General features: G+C 33.4%; 1 protein-coding gene across 1 annotated transcript in view; it reads right to left on the reverse strand.

Moving 5' to 3' along the window:
• Positions 1 to 21,832, reverse strand: part of LOC126968836 (steroid receptor seven-up, isoforms B/C) — a gene marked incomplete at its 5' end in the record, with an annotated part of 111,334 nt that overhangs the window by 74,924 nt on the left and 14,578 nt on the right. Inside the window, one exon of the mRNA XM_050813987.1 lies at positions 14,386 to 14,535. Coding sequence (XP_050669944.1) covers positions 14,386 to 14,535 — 150 coding nt within the window. The remainder of the gene's footprint in view (positions 1 to 14,385; positions 14,536 to 21,832) is intronic.

Raw genomic sequence — 21,832 nt, forward strand, 5'->3', positions numbered from 1 at the left:
GCGTCGCATAAATGCGAACGTGATTTGTATCTCATATAATATTTGGCACTACTCAACTGAATCTACTGCAATTATCCACAGGACACAAAAAAGGGGTATTTTATTCCAAACCAAACTAAGTCAGCAAGTAGAATCTCATTTATAACCATAATACGCTTAATAGGAGCAGTTCAACAGGACATAATACGTCAAATCACAGATTAAATATATCATTGCTCTAACTCCCCGATAACTTTAGCCTCGTCGGGTACGTCACAACTTAATTTAAAACCCAACTTTTTGTTTCCTATCATCTGTACAAACTGATAATCTGTTATTTATGCTCGTAATTTTTAAGGCACCAACACACGACTGTCTGTCGCCTTACCGACTCGATGCATCGAAAGCCTTTGTTAATCTAACGGTTGTATTTAATATCATTAGGTTCCTCGCTTCACGTGACCGTGACATATCGATGCCTATTTAAGCTTACATTCAACATTTAGAATCGATAGTTTGACGAATAGCCCGTCAGTTTCCGTGATAGAGATATTTTCAGAAGTATTAGAAAGCCCGCCGCCCACATTGGGCAGAATCGCATTTCGAAACCGGGCCCGGAAAGACTTTATAATTAAATTTATCTCTGGTGATAAAACTCTTAGAAAATATGCTAAGCATTTGAATAATGAAGCGATAGGGCGCGCGTGCGATGCATTCCTTTTGGGCGTTAAGACCACGCGTTCTTCGTAATTATGTTAGATTTATGCCATGGCCGGCAAGAGGTAAACTGTCCTCAGAATTATTGACGATAATATAAATATTGCGGAGTTAATTTAACATGCTATATCTTATTGAGTTTGTAAATATAACGCTGTTATGAGATGTTTTTGAAGTTTGAATATGTTCTTTGATTTACGTGCGTCGAAGTAATTACTAGGAATTCAGAATGTCAATAGATTTAATTGGTTCATTACTAGAACATTCGATCACTGTAGATAATAACTTAGCATACGTTACTGCTCATAAATAACATTGTAATTGGTACGTATTTAGGTTCAAATACACAATTCATAATTATGGGCTTCTAGAGCATCTGAAGATATGGTTAATATTTAACACACTTTAACGTGTATTAGATAATAAATTGTAACATATTTAAATGATTTGTTTTATATGAGATTATTCTTTAAGTACGTTATTAGATAGAAGAAAAAATTAACTATAACTTTTCTTAACTGTATCGGAGAATTACAAGGCCGACATAACCTTGTAACAGGTTCCCTTTATCCTTAACCAAAAGTGTACGATACACGAGGAATCGTGCAAAATTCCACCACATTCACCGAGCACAATACGAGGGCCTGTGATAATCATAATACTCAGCAGATATGTGATTAGCTCAGAGGTCACGGAACGGTCACTAGAGAGAGGATATAATACCGCTCGCTTCGCCACAGATTGTGAGCAAACAGTTTGCTCGCTCAGAAGCAGAATCAGAGGAGGAAACATCCAATGCACTTATTATCAACCAATATTTCTTATGGCAACCATCAATGTGTTTGGTATTGTGTTCTACACTGCACGGGTCCTAGCCTCTAGATGGAGTTTTACTATTTTCTATTCTTATCGATACGCAAGATGTGGTATAATATATTATTTGTATCAAAATAAAAATATCAATAATAAAAAATGACTGTGTGTTATTTATACCTAAGTATTTCTAGTTAAATATAGCTTAGTATTTACTTACAGTCATCGGTAGTTTTGTATCGGTCAAAACCTTGTGTTATTTATTACATGACATTACATTGTAATTATACAAAACGGTAAGATCCCTTATTATGAAATTGTAATACTTCCATTTGGGAGTTTTACATTTAAAACAAAATAAGTAATTTTGTAATAAGTACTTTACATTTAAAAAAAAGGCTGTATTAATACTTATATGTATATTATCAATGAAAAAAAAAATAACAATTTGTGTAAATTATCTCAGAGAAACCTATAAAATATGAATTCGAGAATTTCCCAATTTTTATGATGTCTGTTGAAATTGTTGATTTAAGTGTCAACTGAGATCATCCATTATTCTATTTTAACAGTACATGGTAGAATAGCTAACAGTTACCATTTTGGATAGGACTTCCATAATATCTCTTTTTAGTGAGCGTCTAAATCGCGCAATGAGTAACTGTTATTAATATCAAGTCAATCAGGTAAATGCATAGTTTTAAAAATATCGTTATTTATATAGTTATCTATTTTTTATTTATATTACAGTCAGTCACAGGTATTTTACTTTTTATAAGTAAATCCCTTAATACCAGAATAAACATGTTCAATAAGATTTAATAGCAATTGCGTAACTGCGTCATTTCTACTCTGTGACACAAGTGCTCTTCAAGAACGACCTCAGGGCGCTTAGACCGCTACACTGAACTGTGAACTCACGAAATCTTCGGCACGATACCATGACTCATATAACGGATAGGGATATTGATCTAGCGATAGCAAAACGATACAGTTGAATAAACATTATTAGATTAAGAATGAAATAGTTTTTAGACGCGAGTCTGTAATTGAAATGCATTTTTTAAAAGAAGGTACCTACTGTAACTAATTAAATCCGATAGAATTCTTATCCACTATTTACCAAAGTCTCTTTATAGTGATATTTTTATAGAGGACAGACGAACGAATGGGTCATCTAATTAGGTGCTTTCTATCAGGTGACCCCGTGACAAGAAGCCTTGTTCTCCTCCATCCATACATATACATATCGTACCAGAGCGATTATGGATAAGTTGACGCACATTTTTTGTATTCATGTTATAATGGCCTCGAAACAGTCCGCGAGGAAGCTCATTACAAAGTTAAGATGTAAGTGGAAGAAAGTTTCGAACACACATGCAGATTAACCAGTGGGAGGCTCCTTTGCACAGGATGCCGACTAGATTATGAGTACCATAACGGCGCCTATTTCTGCCGTGAAGAAGTGAACATTACTGTGTTTCGGTCTGAAGGGTAGCTAGTGAAATTACTGATCAAATAAGACTTAACATCTTACGTCTCAACGTGACGAGCGCAATAGTAGTGCCACTCAGAATTTTTGGGACATTTCAAGAATCCTGTACGGCACTGCATTGTAATGGGCAGGTTTATAAAAAAAATGCAGATGTTAAGTGTGATATTTAAGATAGTGGGGTGCTGTTCAATGGTGGAATATGGCGGGAATCAGGTTAAACAGCTTTTTATCTGAACTTGAACACTTTCCATGATAAATGCGGTCGGAGGACCCGATGTAGTTATAAAAAAAATCAGTCTACGTCTACACTTTAATGATTTTTTTTAATAGGAAGGGCATAATAAAAATGGTAGTCCAATTGATAATACTCACATAATTATAATTTTCTTTTCAATATATCATGGTTATTTAAGAATTTTATATTATTTTAAGTTAATTTTTATTTATATTTTAATAAGAAGAAAGAGAGAAGATTTTAAGCTTTGCTTGGATGCTCTATCCAAAGCTAGGTAGAGTTCTAAACCAAATGTTTACAAAATTAAACTATGATAAATACATTTTAATGGCAAGTACATACCTATCAACTATGTGTAATAATGTATAAATTTAAATAACATAAAGACCACAAACCTAGGTTTGGGAACACTTAGCCAAAATTTCCTTTAACCTCATTTAACATAGAGTATTATAAGCATGATATCTCAAAGGTTGTATTCATATATAGTAGGGCCAGTACAGAGGGCAAGCACAGAACTGGTTCCGACTACCCGTGGTAACCAATATACATACAAAGTGTGCATTACCATCTACAAGATTATACGTAACATTGAGCCTGAGAAAATTTCACCCACAGGAAATTGTGAGCTCAAATACTCGGTAAACCAACGTTTGAACTTCACTACCTCTACTTTCTTATGCGCGGTATTAATATGAATACTTAAGATTTGTGCTTTTAAACTGATTTACGCTATTAATTCATTGCATGGCTTGTGATCATAGCTTTAGAGGAATTACGAGCACATGGCCGAGTTAAGGATTTTTTTCCGTAAAGCGTCATCAACGAGATCCTTATTACTACGAGTCTAGTGTCCTTTAGTTCGTCCGTCTGTCATTTTCAATAGAGTGTTTTTTTCAAGAGAGAGTGAGTGTTAGTATTGCCACTATAACACCAAATAAAAAACTTAAATTAAAAAAACAATCTTTGTTAAAGGTAGAACTTCAGGTTAAAGTCAAGTATACCGTACAAGTAAACATCTATAAAACGCGCCATATTTCACTGGGCTAGGTTTCTATAAATTTTTACTAATTCATTCAATTTTTAATAATAGTAATAAAAGTTTAAATCCTACTTACCTAGAAACTTCCTTTTCTAATTATTATAAATGTGTATGTGAGTTTACAATTGACTTTTATGATTTAAAGCTTAAATTACTGAACTGACTATGAGTGAAATTTGCACATAAATCAAATCAAAATCAGTTTATTCATGTAAGTCACGGAAATGACACTTATGAATGTCAAAAAAATAAAATATTTTTCTTATTGAATCTCCGTAAAGGGTTGAGATTCCATAGGTTCCATAGGTTTAAGATTCCATAAAAGCCTGATACGAATTTAACGCGGACGTGAACAGAAGTAACTAATCAATAAATCCTGATTTCAAATCAAGCGCGTACAATCTACTGAGAAATAATGCCTTAAGTAAACACAAAAGATAAACATATATTTACATAATTAGTAAGGTTTGTGGGTTAAGACAAAGCCTTCTTACTAATGCGTCGCTAACGAGATTGAATGATATCTCATTACCAACCATCGGCCGCTTGGTCCCCTACCGAGACATTAATTAGCACCTAAATAATATAATTAAAATATTTATTGAACCACTAATGAATTAAGCAATGTAATCGAATATTCAAAATGTTATAATTATGAATGTTGAGGTTAATTAGACCTATTTGGTGCTGTTTTATTTGTTTTAAATGAACGTTAAGAGAAATTGGAAATAAGTTTAAGTATAATTTAGGAAATAGGTTTCATAAACACGCCTTTAACTTTGATAGTACTTAATTTGAGAATGTGAAGAGCTTTGCTTATTTAAATAAATAAAACATTTTTTTATGAATTAAAAAGCGTGTAATTGTAACTTTATTTTATATTAGATTTTGCGTAAAAGTTACATTTTAATTATTATTTTTGCTAACCCGAAGAAAGAACCCTGTCGAGCTGAAAACGTGCCTTGGAAAGGTTAACTAAACGGGTTACTAATATAATAATAAAAATGTAACTGTTACGCAAAATCTAAATTAAGAATTCAGTTACACGCGTTTTAAATCCTTTAAAAAGTGTTACATTTAAATGTGTAACACTCGCGTTAGTCAAAGATAATAACTAGTAGGTATTTGTTTAGATGTTAGGTTTTGATTCAATAGTGTTGTGTTGTTTATGAGAAATTTTGAAGACGGACAATGGCAGGAGGCCTTATGGTCTGATGTTTAATCCCAGGAGTGTTCTAGACCGTAAACCTATAATATACTGGCGTATAGGCGAACAAGGCGTGCGAGATAGAAGAACATCTCTAACGCAGATACAACAAGATAGAAAAGAAAAGAGAATCTATTGTTGCTGTTACTGTAACCAATTTTAATTGACAATCCGTTAACTGTTGTCAGCCACGTATTAGCTCCTTCGTATTTTGAATATTAAACTAGCTAACGCACTCATTGACAAAGTAAAAGGTCACGCACTATCGGGCTGTCAGGTGATCTATACGATATTCTAAGTGTATGTTGTAGACACGTCACTTTAAAAACATATGTAAGACAGGATCCTCATATAACGAACGGCTGTGAAAGAATTCTAAGACACGAAAGAGAAAGTGTACGTGTGTATGTGAAGCTAGGCGAGAGAAAGAGGAGAAGAGCTGGCTTTCAGTCGGTGTGTGAAGGTACACGAGGCCTAAGCAGCGGCAGAAGCTGCTGAAAATCAAAAGGCAGAGGATATGCATAACTTGGTGATGGATAATTATTTACAATAGTGATGCTGTGTTCTTAGGGTCCATTGGTACCTTATAAATTTCACAGGTGACCCAAAATCTACATCTACAGTTGTCAGATAATAAGATTGGTTCTTAAAATAGGTAGTAGGTAACGATGGCAACTTTATGGGCACCTAACCAGCGATTAAGTATTTGTCGCGCGGCCCCGAGTCATAAGCTCTTCCTAGAAGCGCGAGACGCGTGTAGTAATTTTTCATTGTATGTACAAGCAACTTCGCTTGACCATAATTATTTGTAATCAATTAATAGACAGATTAAAACAAAATTAATTCATTATTAAATAATTATAATTTAATCGGGCAAAGTCGGAGCTGAGTGTAGCTTCCAAGTATAACGCAGGACAAACTCATTCTAACCAGTTGTTACGTAATCCAAGTGTCAACCACGAAATAAACAGCCAATAAAAGATAATCATAATGAAATCCAAACTCGGCGAGCGTCCAAGAAATTAGACGCTGTGTCGGAGCGGTTCGATAAATCACCGATATACTTCGTTAGTGGTACGCCGACGGCGCAGCGGGGGCCCACCTTCGATTCCCGACGTGCCAAGTGGAACGGCAATTGAGGTGACCCCCTGTAGGTGAGTATTTTGACGTGCTATATAGTGGCATGTCGTGTTGCCCGTGATGAATGATGCCTTACCATTGATGCGCACTTGCCTTGAGATTAGAATATTGAGGCTTTTTATGTGTTTACTTTTCATTAGCATATAACTACAGGTACGCTTATAAGAATTGGGAAGAAGAAATATAACTCAATCAAAGTATAATGTGGATTATTTGTTTATAATTTTGGTGTTTTTTGGAATTATAACTCTTTTGAGAGTTGACAGCCCATCACTATTGATTTATTAGTTACTACGCAATATTTTACTTATACATGAATACTTACAACAGACTTAAAGAGAATATAATAAGATGTGTATTTTATCGCCGTTATAACACTAAATGTTAGTTATTTAAACATAACATAATGTAGAAATCGGAAATAACTTCAATTAATAACAAATAACATTTCTCTGCTAAAATAACGTTAGACATTAAGCTTTCACTAATAAGTATTAATATAGCTATAGAATGTACTCTAATGAAATATTTATCTTCATTAAACCTTTTGTTATTTCAATAATTGCAAATTTAAATCCAACTTTAAGTAATACATTCCATAATTTCCTAATCCATCGCAAGATGAAGGCGTCCATCAAAATTTTTAAAAGTTAATTATCGAATACTTTTACCATCGGTCGGGGTCCAGGCGATACATCATCCTGCAGGATATAAATCACCGCTTGATTGATAGTCGCTCACATCTCGCTTCTTTTTTAATCCGACACAGATTTTACACTTCTCTCTGAAGCTATTTCGCTGCGGAGTTTATGTGCTTCATTGATTTGTACTGTTTTAAATCCAGGATTCCTGAACTCATGTTGTTGCATTACTAGTTTTATATGTGTTTTAGTTCCTATATCCAATTCTGTTTCTTCTTTTATAACATTTATTCCAATTTAATTCTCAAATTCTTCTTATTAAATTTGTATTATTTTCTAACTTTTTATATATTTTTGATACTCATTTATGATATTATATCTATTGGTTTGGTTGTAAAGATTACCTATCGATGGCTGAGTGTATTTCTACTATATTAGATCTCAAAAATAAGTATGTTTTAGGAAACTTCAGGTAGAAATGACAATAATGTAATTATGATATTCAGATAGTAGATAATTTTAGCTATACTTAGCTATAACCAGTTCCCATTTCCAATTTTCAAAATCTACTTAATTTAAAGTTCTACAACCCCGGATAAAGAGAAGTATTAAAAGAGCAGAGTTATTATCAATTTAAATAGCGTAACCTCAAATACCGCTCATAACCATATATGTCCGAAGACATAAACGTCTCCTTATTATCTTCAATCAATTCTAGCGCAAAATCCGTTTTGTTCAACGGAAACTGTTCACAATAGCATCCTTTGTAAGTCCAGGACACGTCAAAAACATCGTGCATTCCCAGGGGCTGCAAATTATCAATGTTTGCTTTATTCTAACGTACAACGCCTTGCGCACGCCTATTCGTGCATAGGGCACGTCAAAAGGATCAAAGTTTCTCTTTGAGGAGGGTGTCAATTTGCGTTTTTGACCAGGTGCGGTCATTGTTGACCAACTGACCGTAAGATCTTACGTTAGCACCGACTAATTCCGTGAGAATACTTAGTTCAATATTAGAGTAAACAAAATTAATTTAAGTTAATCGTAGCAGCAATCGGAGTCGGATTTATCGTCGGTATGCGATGCGTCACATTCAGAAAGATTATATCAATGCGAGTAATAACTGTTATATGTCGTATAAGACGCTCCAGGGCCGAGCGTAATGGTCTAAATTCTGGGAAAAACTCTCTTACTAGCCGACATAAAGATGTAATCATGGCATACGTGCCAACGCGTTCCCACGTTATGCGAAAAAACACCCCATTAATCATTAGACAGCCCTTACCGGACATTGGTCAAGAGACGGGGCAAACATTAATTAAATCCAAGACAAAATAGACCGGTTCCGATGGTCAAGGTGCCTAACCCAAGCTTGCCATTACGGGTTTCGGGCGTAAGGTAATTATATTTCCGCACGTTTCGAACGGCATTTGCATGTGAATTTAGGGACGAACAATAGGTATCACCGATCTTGCACAAAGGCACTATGCATTTGATAGAAACTTGATAGGCATAGATCGTAAATATTATCCACGTTTGAATTAACAATGAGTTGTAAATATTGAAATTCACATGAAAGGAATGCCGTATTAAAGATTGTTGATAAAAGCCAAATATTTACAGATACTCTTACCTAACGAATGGCCTAAAATACAAATGTAAATTTTAAATTAGATGATATATTTTTTAGATCATTTCAAGTTAGTATAAAAATAATTTAAGACTAACTTATTCGTACTACTCATATTATAATGCTACATGTTTAAGTCGCTGTTTTAAGATCAGCCAGGAAGTAGTGAACGCTTGTGTCATCATCCAAAAATACGTTTTTTTTTTTAGTAATTTTGAGCACAATTATTACAACCTACTAATACATAAGCGTTATCAGACAGTTCACTCAGAGGGCTATGTTCGGAGTATCCCTGCGAGACCGAAAGAGAAACGAGGAGATCCGTAGGAGAACTTGCGAAAAGGAAGTGGCAGTTGGCAGGTCACATAGCTCGAAAATTCCTAAAATAGTAAGGATGTACTGGGAGACACAGTGTTGGTTGGCCCTCCACAAGATGGACCGATGATGTGGTTTAGATCGTCAGAATGGATGAGGACAGCGCAAGACCGATCGTCTTGAAGTTCTTTGGTCTTTGTCCATCAGGGAAACGTTTTTCGGCTGAAATGGTGATCAGACAGTTTCTAAAAAAACTGGTAACAAAAATTATTACCATTGTTATAAGTAAGTGAAAGAAGTAAAACTGTCTGTCATTCTGTAACGCTTTCACTTTTTGATAATACTAAAATAAATCCGGGAAAGCCAAGTAGGGGTGCAAACAAAGTTCAAATTTTATTTCGGAATTTCGTAAATTTTTCTAGTGCGATAAAACAGATTGCAGAGAGACTACGCGGACAATGTTATACTCGCACGATTATAATATTAGCACTAATGTCAACTGCTATTCTGGTTATGACCGTAACAACAATTGTAATCTGCAAACTTGTTTCTTTTGATAATTTACAAAACAGACAACGAGTAATACGTGCCAGTACAGTAAACCTGAGTTTCTGTGTGAGTTGTATGGTCGAACTGTGTTTCTATTTAACAGTAACGAGCAAAGATATTGGATTCGATTAAATGATGATATAGTTTTATTAACAGAACGAATCATACTCTGAACGCAAGGCATGATATAACCCAACAAATAATAGATAGTATTTAGTAATAATTGACAAGGGCAATTATATTTGTAGTAGAGCTATGTTCTTGACAAGATGTGTTTCCAATAAATTTCTTTTCTTACAATGTTCAGATTCCTCGGATATTGAAAAATAGCTAAGATGGTTAATATATCTTTAGGTCAGATAACAACTTGTCATGCATATAAATCTGCGATTCTATTTAAAACATAATTGAAAAATTTTATTAAGACACGATAGATCCGAACTCATTTGTAAGATCTGGGCACGTGTTATGAACGAAAGGTTACGTGGAAGCAATTTAAAGAAAAGTTTGGTTCATCAACTTACCATTTTGCATCATCGGTGTTGGTAATTTAAAAAAAATATTTTTATTGCGATAAAGTACTTATAGTGGTTATCAATGGTATAATGTCAAAATTAAAGTCAATTTTACTGAGGTTTTACTATGAAATTATTCGTACCTCGTGACTACGCCAAACTACATTAAACTTAACTAACACTTAAAATTAATTAAATTAAAATAAACTTCCATTAGATTTACTCATTCATAATTACATAATTCTTTTGGTTTATAATTTCGTTTATAAGGTGTTTGCCACATAAACTTAACTTTATGGAATTCCTTTACTGATTTAAAAAAATTAAGTATCTCAAGTGTATAATAATTAATATAAATTAATGATAATAATTAACTTAAAGAATATGTACAAAAATATTTTGATCTAGAGTATTATATGTAACGAATTTAATTTTTAATTAATTAAATAAATTATCTTCACAATTATAATAAAATAACAGTTATTTTTTTTCATATTTGTAAGTTTTTTATGATATTTATAACTACAATGTTACGATTAACTACTAGATATAAATAAACTAACCCTCCTCATAAGTACACTCTGGTCTAAATGACCAGCGTCACACTTATTACGAGCGTTAAACAATGCGTTTGATTGATGCGCCCTTATAATGTTCTATTGTACTTGTGACGAAGGGCCTTTTATTTAGTTCGTACCATTTTATATCTCTCATGGTTAGCCCTTCAAATCTGAATTATTTTGTATGATATCCTATTTTTCATTATATAATAATATGACTGCATCCTACTAATACTACTTTACTAATACTAATTTGTTAATTTTTTTACAGCTTAAACTTAAAATCATCAATCAAAAAAGGATCATAACGAAAAACTAAGAAACATGAACAATAAATTAAATATAAATCATAATAATAATAAATTATAATTGATGAAACAAATCCAATTGAAATGATATGTAATAAAAATAACCGAGCAGTTGCGAACACCTTGAAAAAATAATACTGTGTATTGTATAGAAAATAATTATTTATTATAAAGTGACTAAGATAAACAAATTCAGTATCAACACTTAAGAAAAGTCTTATCGATCAAGATAAAATCTACACAACTAAATATCACACTCAAAGCGTGTTTTATCAAACACTTCCTAAATGGACCCTTTGAACTTGCATCCGTATAAAAAACAACAAAAGCCGATCAACCAGATCTCATGTTTAAGACGATTATCAAGCGACAAAGAAGCCACACTTTATTTTTTATTAACAGTTAATCTTGAATAATAGCGTTTGCACCTTTCTTTTGTTTGTTGACAGAAAACAAATCGTTTGTTGGACAATATGAGGTGAGGGTCGAATAGGCCGTAATGGGCAATGGAAGGGTTTAGAGCGGCCTTTCCTGAGCGTTATCGGGGGTTACAAACGAGTAGCGGTGCTATTGCATTGCTATGGGAAGAAACTCGTGAAATTGACAGTTGACCTTACTGACCAGTGCAGTTTTAACAATAATATTGCGCACACACCTAATAGATAATTATAATATTCAGATGGCGAAACTATTTTTAATTACAAATTTCTTAATTTTATTAAGTATTTTTAATTATTTTTTTGGCTTTTAATTGGATTTTTATATGAATTCTGATAATTTACGGTGAACAATATTATCAGTTAACAGCTAATAGATCGGATAATATGTTGTGGATCCGAACGATTCATCACAGAGTAGGGAAAGGTGCTTACGTATAAACAAATGTGATAGACATTTGTCATGAGATAATTTTGGAGTTTTTAATTTTTATTATTATTTATTTACAACTGACTGAAAATACAAATGTATAAGTTATAACTCCGTTGTGATATCGCGAATTAGCTAACTGTCCATTCATAAGCGGGAGTTAAAAACTCTAATATAGTCTTATGTTTCACCTATAACAACAATGTTATTATTTTTATGAATTTTACGACAAGATCTCCGCATACGAATGTGGTATTACCAGCATCTGTATACTTGCAAGTATTCAGGTAACTAGCTGGTGGGCGTATTAAATATTGCAGATAAAACCTATAATATCAACAGTAGTAGATATAATATGTCGGCATATTTCACGTTTTACGATTTTTATGAGTTGAATGTCGCATAAAATGTGACATTATTGTAGATTGTACGTTACAAGACAATCTTAGATGATGAGTCACTCTTGAATTTGGACATAATCACATATGCTGCTTAGGATTTACAACAACTACGTTAGAAATCAAACATAAAATCTGTATTTGTAATCTCGTACTTCGATGAGAATCAAAACATGCCAACGGAACACTTTCATCTGAAGTAGGTACGCTTGTTTTGTTGAATTATACGCTTTCGCTTTATAATATGGTCTCAGTCGCTTTGCAGACTAACTCCTCGGCTATATTGTTCACGTCTTCGATTAAGGAATTTTAAGGAACCCTCTCTACTGTTAAACGATGACATACAAACTCAGATTTGCTATTGTAGCTATCTCCAATTCTCACTTTAATTGGTATGATCCAGGTACAGGATCAGTCATCCTCGTTAACATCTTTGAGTCTGTTTTTGGTGAATAAAAACAAATAAAACCTAAATACTTGATAATTGGGTACATAATGATTGGGTCATAGTTAAGTTTCTTTCAAAGTACAACTCATTGCGGAGGATATATCTCTAGTATGAACCTAATTCCGAAACACACTTGGAATCCGGCAAAAAGTAAATCCATTGATTGTCACAAGCGCAGGTAATTAGTCCTATCATTAATCTCGGATAGCTATTAATCGGACAAGCGCCCAAGGGCACGCACTGTTGACGCTTAGTTAATATTACATGAACCATAATGGGTTATTATGTTGGGATTAATATGAGTGCTTATTGTTTTAAAGACAGCTCCTTGATTAATGGTATTAATGAGCCTAGAATTAGTCTCAGGAATGTAAGGCTAATTGAATTTCTAACATAATAGATTCATTGGTGGCGTAATGGCTTTTAAATTATTTCAAGTTTTTGTGGTTTGCGTTTTAAAGTTTCTTGTTGTTTTTCAACTCACGTAAAACTAAGCTGATTGTTATAAAACGCGAACTTAACTTTTGTATTGGACTGTCTAACCTTTAGCTCAACATAATTTCAGATGTCAATTGACTATAAAAAAGTAATCAAAGATAACGCTTAGCTTAAACTCAGCAAAGTTTTATTTAGGTAAAGTCTAAGTACGCTGTATAGATGTCAGCACTAGTCACTTGTGTCAGTTTTCCTTCAAATATTAAAATAAGGCAACTCTGGATTGCTACATGTCATAAAACTTTTGACACTTTTTAGTTTTTTGTTATATTAATTTTAGGGAAATTTCAAATATATTTTTACCGGCATGCACTACTTCACAAATTCACTATTTAAAATCGCCTCCCTATGTTTCACAACATTTTTACAACTTACGACATAGTACTTACATAAGTTTACTATGTACCGGCAAACAAAAAGAAAATATTTTAATAACACAGCCATAAAATTTTAAGTGATACGCTGCAGAAAGATACGCTACAGAAAGATACGCTAACCATACAACGGAAGTTCCACGCACTTACGCAATGATTTATGTTATTATCAACTCTCCTGTGTATTTGAAAAAAAAATGGCGGGCGGAAGATCAGCTAATTGGCCATCATTAATATGAGGTAACCAAACTCGTTTTTATTAGCTACTATGTACACTGATAGGAAATAGAAGGATTCAAAGGATTGATCTTAGTTTTATGGGAAGTTGAATTTAACAAGCATAATGAAGAGGAATTGATAGAGCTTAATAAAATATAAAATTGTTACAAAGCTACAACTTCGTTAAAATTAGTAATATATTTGGAGACAACCTCTAAAATACAATATTTCTAGCAGCTATGATGAAGTCTGTATTTATTAAAGTTGGTTTACAAGATCTTTTATACGACTTTCAAGGTGGTTCCAGTAGAGTTTGTGCAAATCAATAAATAGAAAACACGTCGAAAAAGTACGCAATTAATTGGAACTTCCGTTAACATATTGTTTGTTAATTAAATATGGCCAATGGTCATGCAGTGATAGAACATAGTGACTTACCTTCTCTCCTCATGCCCATTTTGAGACATTTTCTTAACCGGCAGTACTGGCATTGGTTTCTATGGTGCTGGTCAATTGGACAGTTCCTATTCCCTCTACAAGAATATGTCAAGTTTCTTCTGACTGATCTTTTGAAGAATGACTTGCAGCCTGAAAAGAAAAACGAACTTTAGATATAATCAGCTAGAATGCTAAGGTAATTTAATATACTTATCTACATTATATTACCCATACAAGATTATTAAATAATCATAGACAACTGGAAACAATGAAATTATTGACTGCAAAGTTCATTTAATAATTATATTTATATATAAAGAAATAGTATACAAGAATAAGCAAAGTATAGGTGCTGATGTTCGAGCAATATGATATAAAAGTTAATAAGTTAACAAAAAAATTCGACACTCTGGCTCCTTCTCATGTCCAAGTTACGTCAGTTGGTGCTGGGGCTGCTGCTTCGACTGCCGAAGACAGAAAGCGTCGCAAATATGTTGGTCTCAGTGAGTCATACATCTTTGTGCCATTTGGTGTCGAGACACTTGGCCCGTGGGACCCAGAGGCGCGGAGAATGTTCAAAATACTATCTTCGCGCCTCAATAAGGCTACTGGAAACCCAAGCGCTGGCAGCTATTTCGGTCAACGGATCAGCCTTGCTATCCAACGCGGTAATGCTGCCAGTATTCTTGGTACGCTTCCACGTAATGATAGTTTTAATTTTATGTAGTCGTAGTATTGTAAATATAGTTATAAGATTTGTTTTGATTAAATAATAAATAATAATAAGAATAAGTTATAACATGGTAAAAGTACATATACGAATGTATAAGCGCATCTAATGAAGGCGAAAATAGTAAAAGCATACGGTCTATTTTATATCTAAACTATTGTAACAATGTAGTCAATAGGATTTTTCTTATTATTTTATATTTTTTCCCTTTTGACATAATATAATAGATACTGTTCAATTTATTACCAAGGCTTGAGTTTGTTGCATCTTATTTAACTATGTATATATTAGGCGAATTGACATAGCGCTTCCATTTTTATGCCGTGAATGAATATTGACTTGTGTTCGGTTGCACAAATTTTAGGAATACTGATCAGTTAAAGATCACACGCTGCCATTAGTGAATTCAAGTCATTACTTCTATCAGCACCAATCAAAAGGACCGTTTGTAGTCGGTGCCGTCGTGCAGCGGTGAATACGATATTATAATTATTATAGCAGAGGGTGGCTATATGCCTAGTACTGTTTGAGTCCTAGTAACACCGCGTCCAGAATTGAACTATTGTGTGAATACGATAAGGTTCTATCCCTATTATAACGTGCGGGGCTATAATTATAATCATAAATGCAACAAGAAACACTATATTTTAATATCATTAGATCCTCAGTAGCAACAGCAATAGATTTTTCTCTAATCTTAATGTGTTAATATTAAAAATGATTGCATTACCAAATGTCCTAACCTCAAAGTGCGTTATATCTGAAGAATCTTCATTAAACGATCTTAAACATCAGTAGTTAATGCTAGTTTTAATTATATTTCCATAATCCGATAAATCAGTGCTACTTGTTTACGTTAATACGTCCATTTGTATGTAGCCATGCCACGGAATGGCTTTAAGAACTGTTAAAACTTAAAATACAAACATAACGATATAAGGCTGGTTCCACACGAGATTTGTGGCACTTTTAACGTTTGCATACCTAGCAACTAGTTGATCACTCTAGTGAAGATACTTTTTTCACGCCTTGGTCCATTATTTACTTTGAGTGTTCCTATTTGGGGCTATTTCAGGTGGTAGGGCCGTTTTATTAATGAATTCCCTCGAGGCATTGATAATTCAGTATTCACAGATGCCTGTGAGTCTTTCCACATGTAGAACTGTGGCATTATAAATGATGAAAGTAGTGATCACCTTCCTACCACTGCCGCCTGCAAGCCACTGGCGCCTAAGGTTTCTTTTAAAAAAAATATTGTTCCTTTGCTTCTTATATATTATTCCTTTATAAAGTATATAACTTTGGCCTGGTATATGTATTGATATTTTGTTACAATTTTATTCAAAGCATTCGGAAAATACTTTATAATATTTAATATTAAATAAAAAAAACACAAAGTTAAACAAAAGTTAAAAACGGTGAAATTTTGAGTCTAAATCTCACACGATACTCATTATAAAAGATATTGTAAGACTATATCCATCTTATTTTTTTTTAACAGATACATATTTATTAAGTACACGAAAGCGCATACAGGGAATATTATTAACAGGTTTCCCGGTGGTAACCATTTGGATACGAAAAAAAACAACTTAGGCTAATATTTGTCTAGTGTGTGCCCAACCTTAAGATATTCCATACTCATGAATATGTTATAGGTTTTTAAATATATTTGCGTTTTGCTGCAATACGTCAACCAATGGCGCCAAAGAAATGTTATTCTTTCATGGAATTTGGAAATGTTAATGTTATTATGGCCACTTAATTGATTTTATATTAGCATATTAACTAGAATTAGATTCTGATAAGGGTAATTTATTTTAGAATAACGATTATGGGTTTATGCTTCGGTTACAAATTATGGCGGTAGTCTGATACTAGGCGCCGTGTGCTAGCTTTGAAGAGTGTCAGAGTATAGTGCTACATGAAGTAAGAAGCAGGCATGACGACCCATTTTGGATTGCTCTTTCTATAATGTCGGTACACATCTACTTGCGAAAAAACATGTCATCTCGTGAACGGGTGCTGCTTGTGGTGCCAGGTCGACCTGTTGTAGTTACTAAATTTATTCTTCATTCTATTTGTTAGGTGCGATTAATTATTATGACAGTTGTAACTATCATCATGTTCACGAAGCATCCTTACACGGGCACTGAATTCTAGCAATATGGGGATTTTTTATATTTATACAGTTTATTCTTTATTACTTTATACAAAATATTTGATATTTAAAACGGTTTTCACTTCAAACATAATACATATATTAGATGCCGCACCTAACCTACTAATTTATTTGGTTATTACAGACATTGTAAAATACTCTATTGAATGAAAAGAGTGGCCGTTGAGTTTGTACGTTCTTCTCACGAGCTCGGTAGATAGAACTGAATAAGGTTTATTTGACTTTAAAACCTTTATTTCATCATTTAAATAAGATATAACGCAAATTACTGGATTCTAATCATGCTCTTTTGAATTTCACGCGAACACGCTCGTGTCAGGTGGCGCGTAATTTTTTTTACGTACTGGCTACTTTGGATTATAATTAAAACTTGCTGCTTCATTTCAGAGCCAAACAGCTAGAACATTCTAGACTTAATGATGGCAGCTGTTACTGAAATTATCTTAAGTATTAAACAAACTTATTTAAATCAAGTTTATTATAACATCCATTTCAATTACTTATTTCCTTCAGGAGTATACTGATCCATAGTAAAATTTGGTAATAGGTTGAGTATGTAACTTTTTTTTTAAATGCCGAAAACAATTTTGTATACACAAAAATTATTTTCAAAGAGCCAATAAGTATGTTGTTATAGAAGACAAAAAACCTATCATATACGATTATGTCTCTGGCCGATATTTTGCGTCGATGCGTCGATTAGTCAATTAAATTATGCGCAAACGCAGAATAACATAATATAATATTCCTTTTATATTTTGGAGTTGAAGGACTCAAGTCTGTGGATAATCGCGCGTCCTTTTATTCCCACCGCCTTGAAGGAGTTATTAATGTCATCATAATATTAGTATTCAATTTTTCCTGGCACTGCTGGAGTTTAAATCTGCCTTATCGCATCAAGACCGACAACACTCTGTGATACCTCTGGCAGATCACATTTGACATTAGGTGACGCTCGCTGTCCTCCTCTTATAAAACAGAGTGAAATTTTGTAGGATTGAAAATTTTGACGAATTATATGACATTCGGTTCTATATTTACCAATATTCCAAAATTTCATGACATCATGGCGTGGATTCAAATGGGGTATATCATTTCATCATAACTTAAGCCCCCCAACAGAATATTTCGAAATACAACCTTAGCTACCCAATCTCGTGAATACGAGATCCAAAACGAGATTTCCACCTTCGCACGACACGCCTCAAGTTAGGATATCATCCCCACCATCTGGATGTGTGGCGGTCCTCCACAGTGCAGTTTTCAAGGAGCTTTCTTCATAATACTACGAAGCTGTGGAACGAGCTTCCTTGTGCAGTGTTTCCGGGACGATACGACATGGGTACCTTCAAAAAATAGCGCGTACACCTTCTTTAAAGGCCGGCAACGCTCTTGTGATTCCTCTGGTGTTGCAAGAGAATGTGGGCGGCGGTGATCACTTAACACCAGGTGACCCGTACGCTCGTTTGACCTCCTATTCCATAAAAAAAAAGAGAACCCGCACGGACAGGATTCATTGAGACTGAATTTTGGCGAAGCTAGGTTCGGGGTGCAATGGCAGAGAAGGAATCTGGGAGTAAAGTCAATAGCTCCCCTGTTTCCTTACCCTAACGGTATGGACCGTATCCCAATACCACAATAGACATTAATTAAATAAAGCTGCATCCATATAAGACAGTAATTAATGACATCTAAACACGCAAGTGTGAACTCGCCATCTGATTTACAATTAAATTCTTACGTTATTTAAATTAAACTATAAGACACATTAAATTTGATTCGATTGGCTTAAGTATGACTGCGTGCTTTATATCATTAACATGGGCCTGTTGGTAATGAATGAAATTAGTCATTTCTAATTTTCTTATTAGTTGTACATTTGTTACAGCTGTCTTTGTGAGGTGAAACGCATAAAAATATAATATTTAATGTTAAAATATCTATTGAAGACACACCTAAATGATTGGGTTACATGATATTCGTTTTTGGCGTACAATGACTTTTTTTTAAGTGTAATGACAAAATAAATCTGGGTTGCGTCATATTAGCAGTTACAGTTAAGGCTTAACGGCCGATTTCAATAACCTATCTATCCTTAGTTTAAGTTACTAGACAAATCTATCCTTTTACGCTTACTTACATTTCAATAACCTATCGACATAAAGCATTGGACTATAACTATATTAGACATAACTATGGATAGATAAGATCTTGTGATTAAACGGTGACAGCAATGTTTCCGTAACTAGAGATACGTTATTGAAAACGGCCGTAAGTCAACGCTGATTTTAACATAGGCTGCGGAATGTGTTGCCCAATCACATTCCTGGATTGTTGGTTGGTATAGTTAAAGTTAAAGAGTAAAATATCAAGTCATATGGAATATTTATTTGATACTTTGACCGATCGCTCTTTACAATAGCTTATAACTGGCGAAGATTGGACGGTTACATTTAGCAGTTAAAGTTATGACGTTATCTAAAAATTTTCAAATGGTGCAACACATTTTAGCTTAGCCGGTATGGACTCGATTTTTGTTATTCGGCTGTTTTCAATAACCTATCTATCCTTAGTTTAACTTACTAGAGGTAGACAAATCTACTTACTTACTTGCTTACTTACATTTCAATAACCTATTGACAGATAGCATTGGACCATAACTATATTGGATATAACTATGGTAGATAAGATCTTGTCATTAAACGGTGACAGAAATGCATCCATAAGTTAAACTAAGGATAGATAGGTTATTGAAAACGGCCGATAGTCATTATAACTTTCTATTAATATTTATTGGTAGTCGTCATATTGTACACGCCATGATACCAGCTTGTCATCGAATTTTGGATTGTATGTATATATATATATAATATACAATTTTATGGAATACTTTTAATACCTTTCTTCATCAAAATTTTTTATCCTACAAATTTTCACTCTTTTTATAAGAGGAGGACAAACGAATGTTAGAGTCACCTGATGTGATCTGCCAGAGGACTGACAGAGTGTTATTGGTCTTTTAAAAAGGTCTCCAGAGTAATGTTAGAATACAGAGCTTCAACGTTTTCAGATCGTATGAATAAACAAATTATATATGTATTGTTAATAGTATTCAAATATTGTCAGCATAAATCACGTATACAAGAAGGTTGAAAACCAGTGGATATAAATAAATACTTGATATGATTCAGAAATATATTTCTCTACAAGCGAACCCGAATGTAGTAGCTGTATTCTTAATAGATTATAATAGCAGACAGTATTTATTATATTAATATAGGTATATCACTTTAGATTAGAGTTAGAAAGTCGACGTTTGCTGCAAATCTGTTATTTATTCGCCCATAAATTATTTAATTTGATGAAATTCAGGTTTTTAAACAAATTATTGTGTTGTATATTATTGTTATAAATTTCCTAAACGCCAATATATTTAATTAAGTTAGCTTTTACAAATTAATATAAGAATGTTATTTACTGAGCAATATTTCAATAAAAGCCAATAAATAAATAAATAGACAGGAAGTTATTTGACACTTTAATTATGGTTATTATCTTTGATTTGTACATATTTATAAATGTACGTGTTCTTTTGATTAAAATTACTTTTTTTTAATGCGATTTTTGACTCTTTGTCTACCATTAGATATTTTTATATGGAATCGGAGGACATCAGACCACAGGTCAAGATATGCATTGCCGGCCTTTAGGTTGGGAGTATGGTCTCTGGAAGGGCCCTAAGTCGTATCGGTTAGAGAAATAGTAACAAGATGGAGCTTAAATCATAATATGTACGCCCTATTCAGATAGTGGTATATCTTTATAGTTATATTTCTACTACTTGTGTAGAGTTCGTATCTTTCACGTTTGCCCATATTATACAAAGTCAACTTTTACTTGCATTGCACTACTTTGGTTATATTTAAATTGATTAGTATCGAAATTACAACGAAATTTACTAAATAATACAAGATCATAGTTTTTAAGCAATGTACAAGCATTCATTTTGTGTCTCACTCTTTCTCCAATTATTACTGGAAATAGGTATATATACATAAATGGGGTAAGTTCTGACAATACGAAGCTGTGATAGATTTTAAATAAATAATAATTGTTTTTCGAGCTTTATTTTTACACTACAAAGTTAGATTTTTCAATTAATAAAGGCATGCAAATCACGTTTATCCTAATGGCAGTAAAGTTTACTTTCAACTGTATAATATATGTTATCACATTAGATATATTCGGTTTACAGAAAACGCTTGGAACGCATTTCGAAGAAACTACTGGAGACATTAGTAGGGCTGCTGCGCATTTTGTTTAAATAAAATAATTTTAATGAAGGAAATGAGCTAAAATAATGTGAACGCAAAAAATGTCATGACTCATCACAAAACAACCAAGTCGTGGCGTACCGCGATGCAAACTCAATCAAAATCGCGTTCGTAGTACACCACAGTTTAACAGTACCACATTTTAACAAACCAGTTACTATTTTGAGTATACACAGCTATCTTGCCACATGCAGGTGTGAA

The sequence above is a fragment of the Leptidea sinapis genome, chromosome 16 (assembly GCF_905404315.1).
Source record: "Leptidea sinapis chromosome 16, ilLepSina1.1, whole genome shotgun sequence".
Classification (NCBI taxonomy): Eukaryota; Metazoa; Arthropoda; class Insecta; order Lepidoptera; family Pieridae; genus Leptidea; species Leptidea sinapis.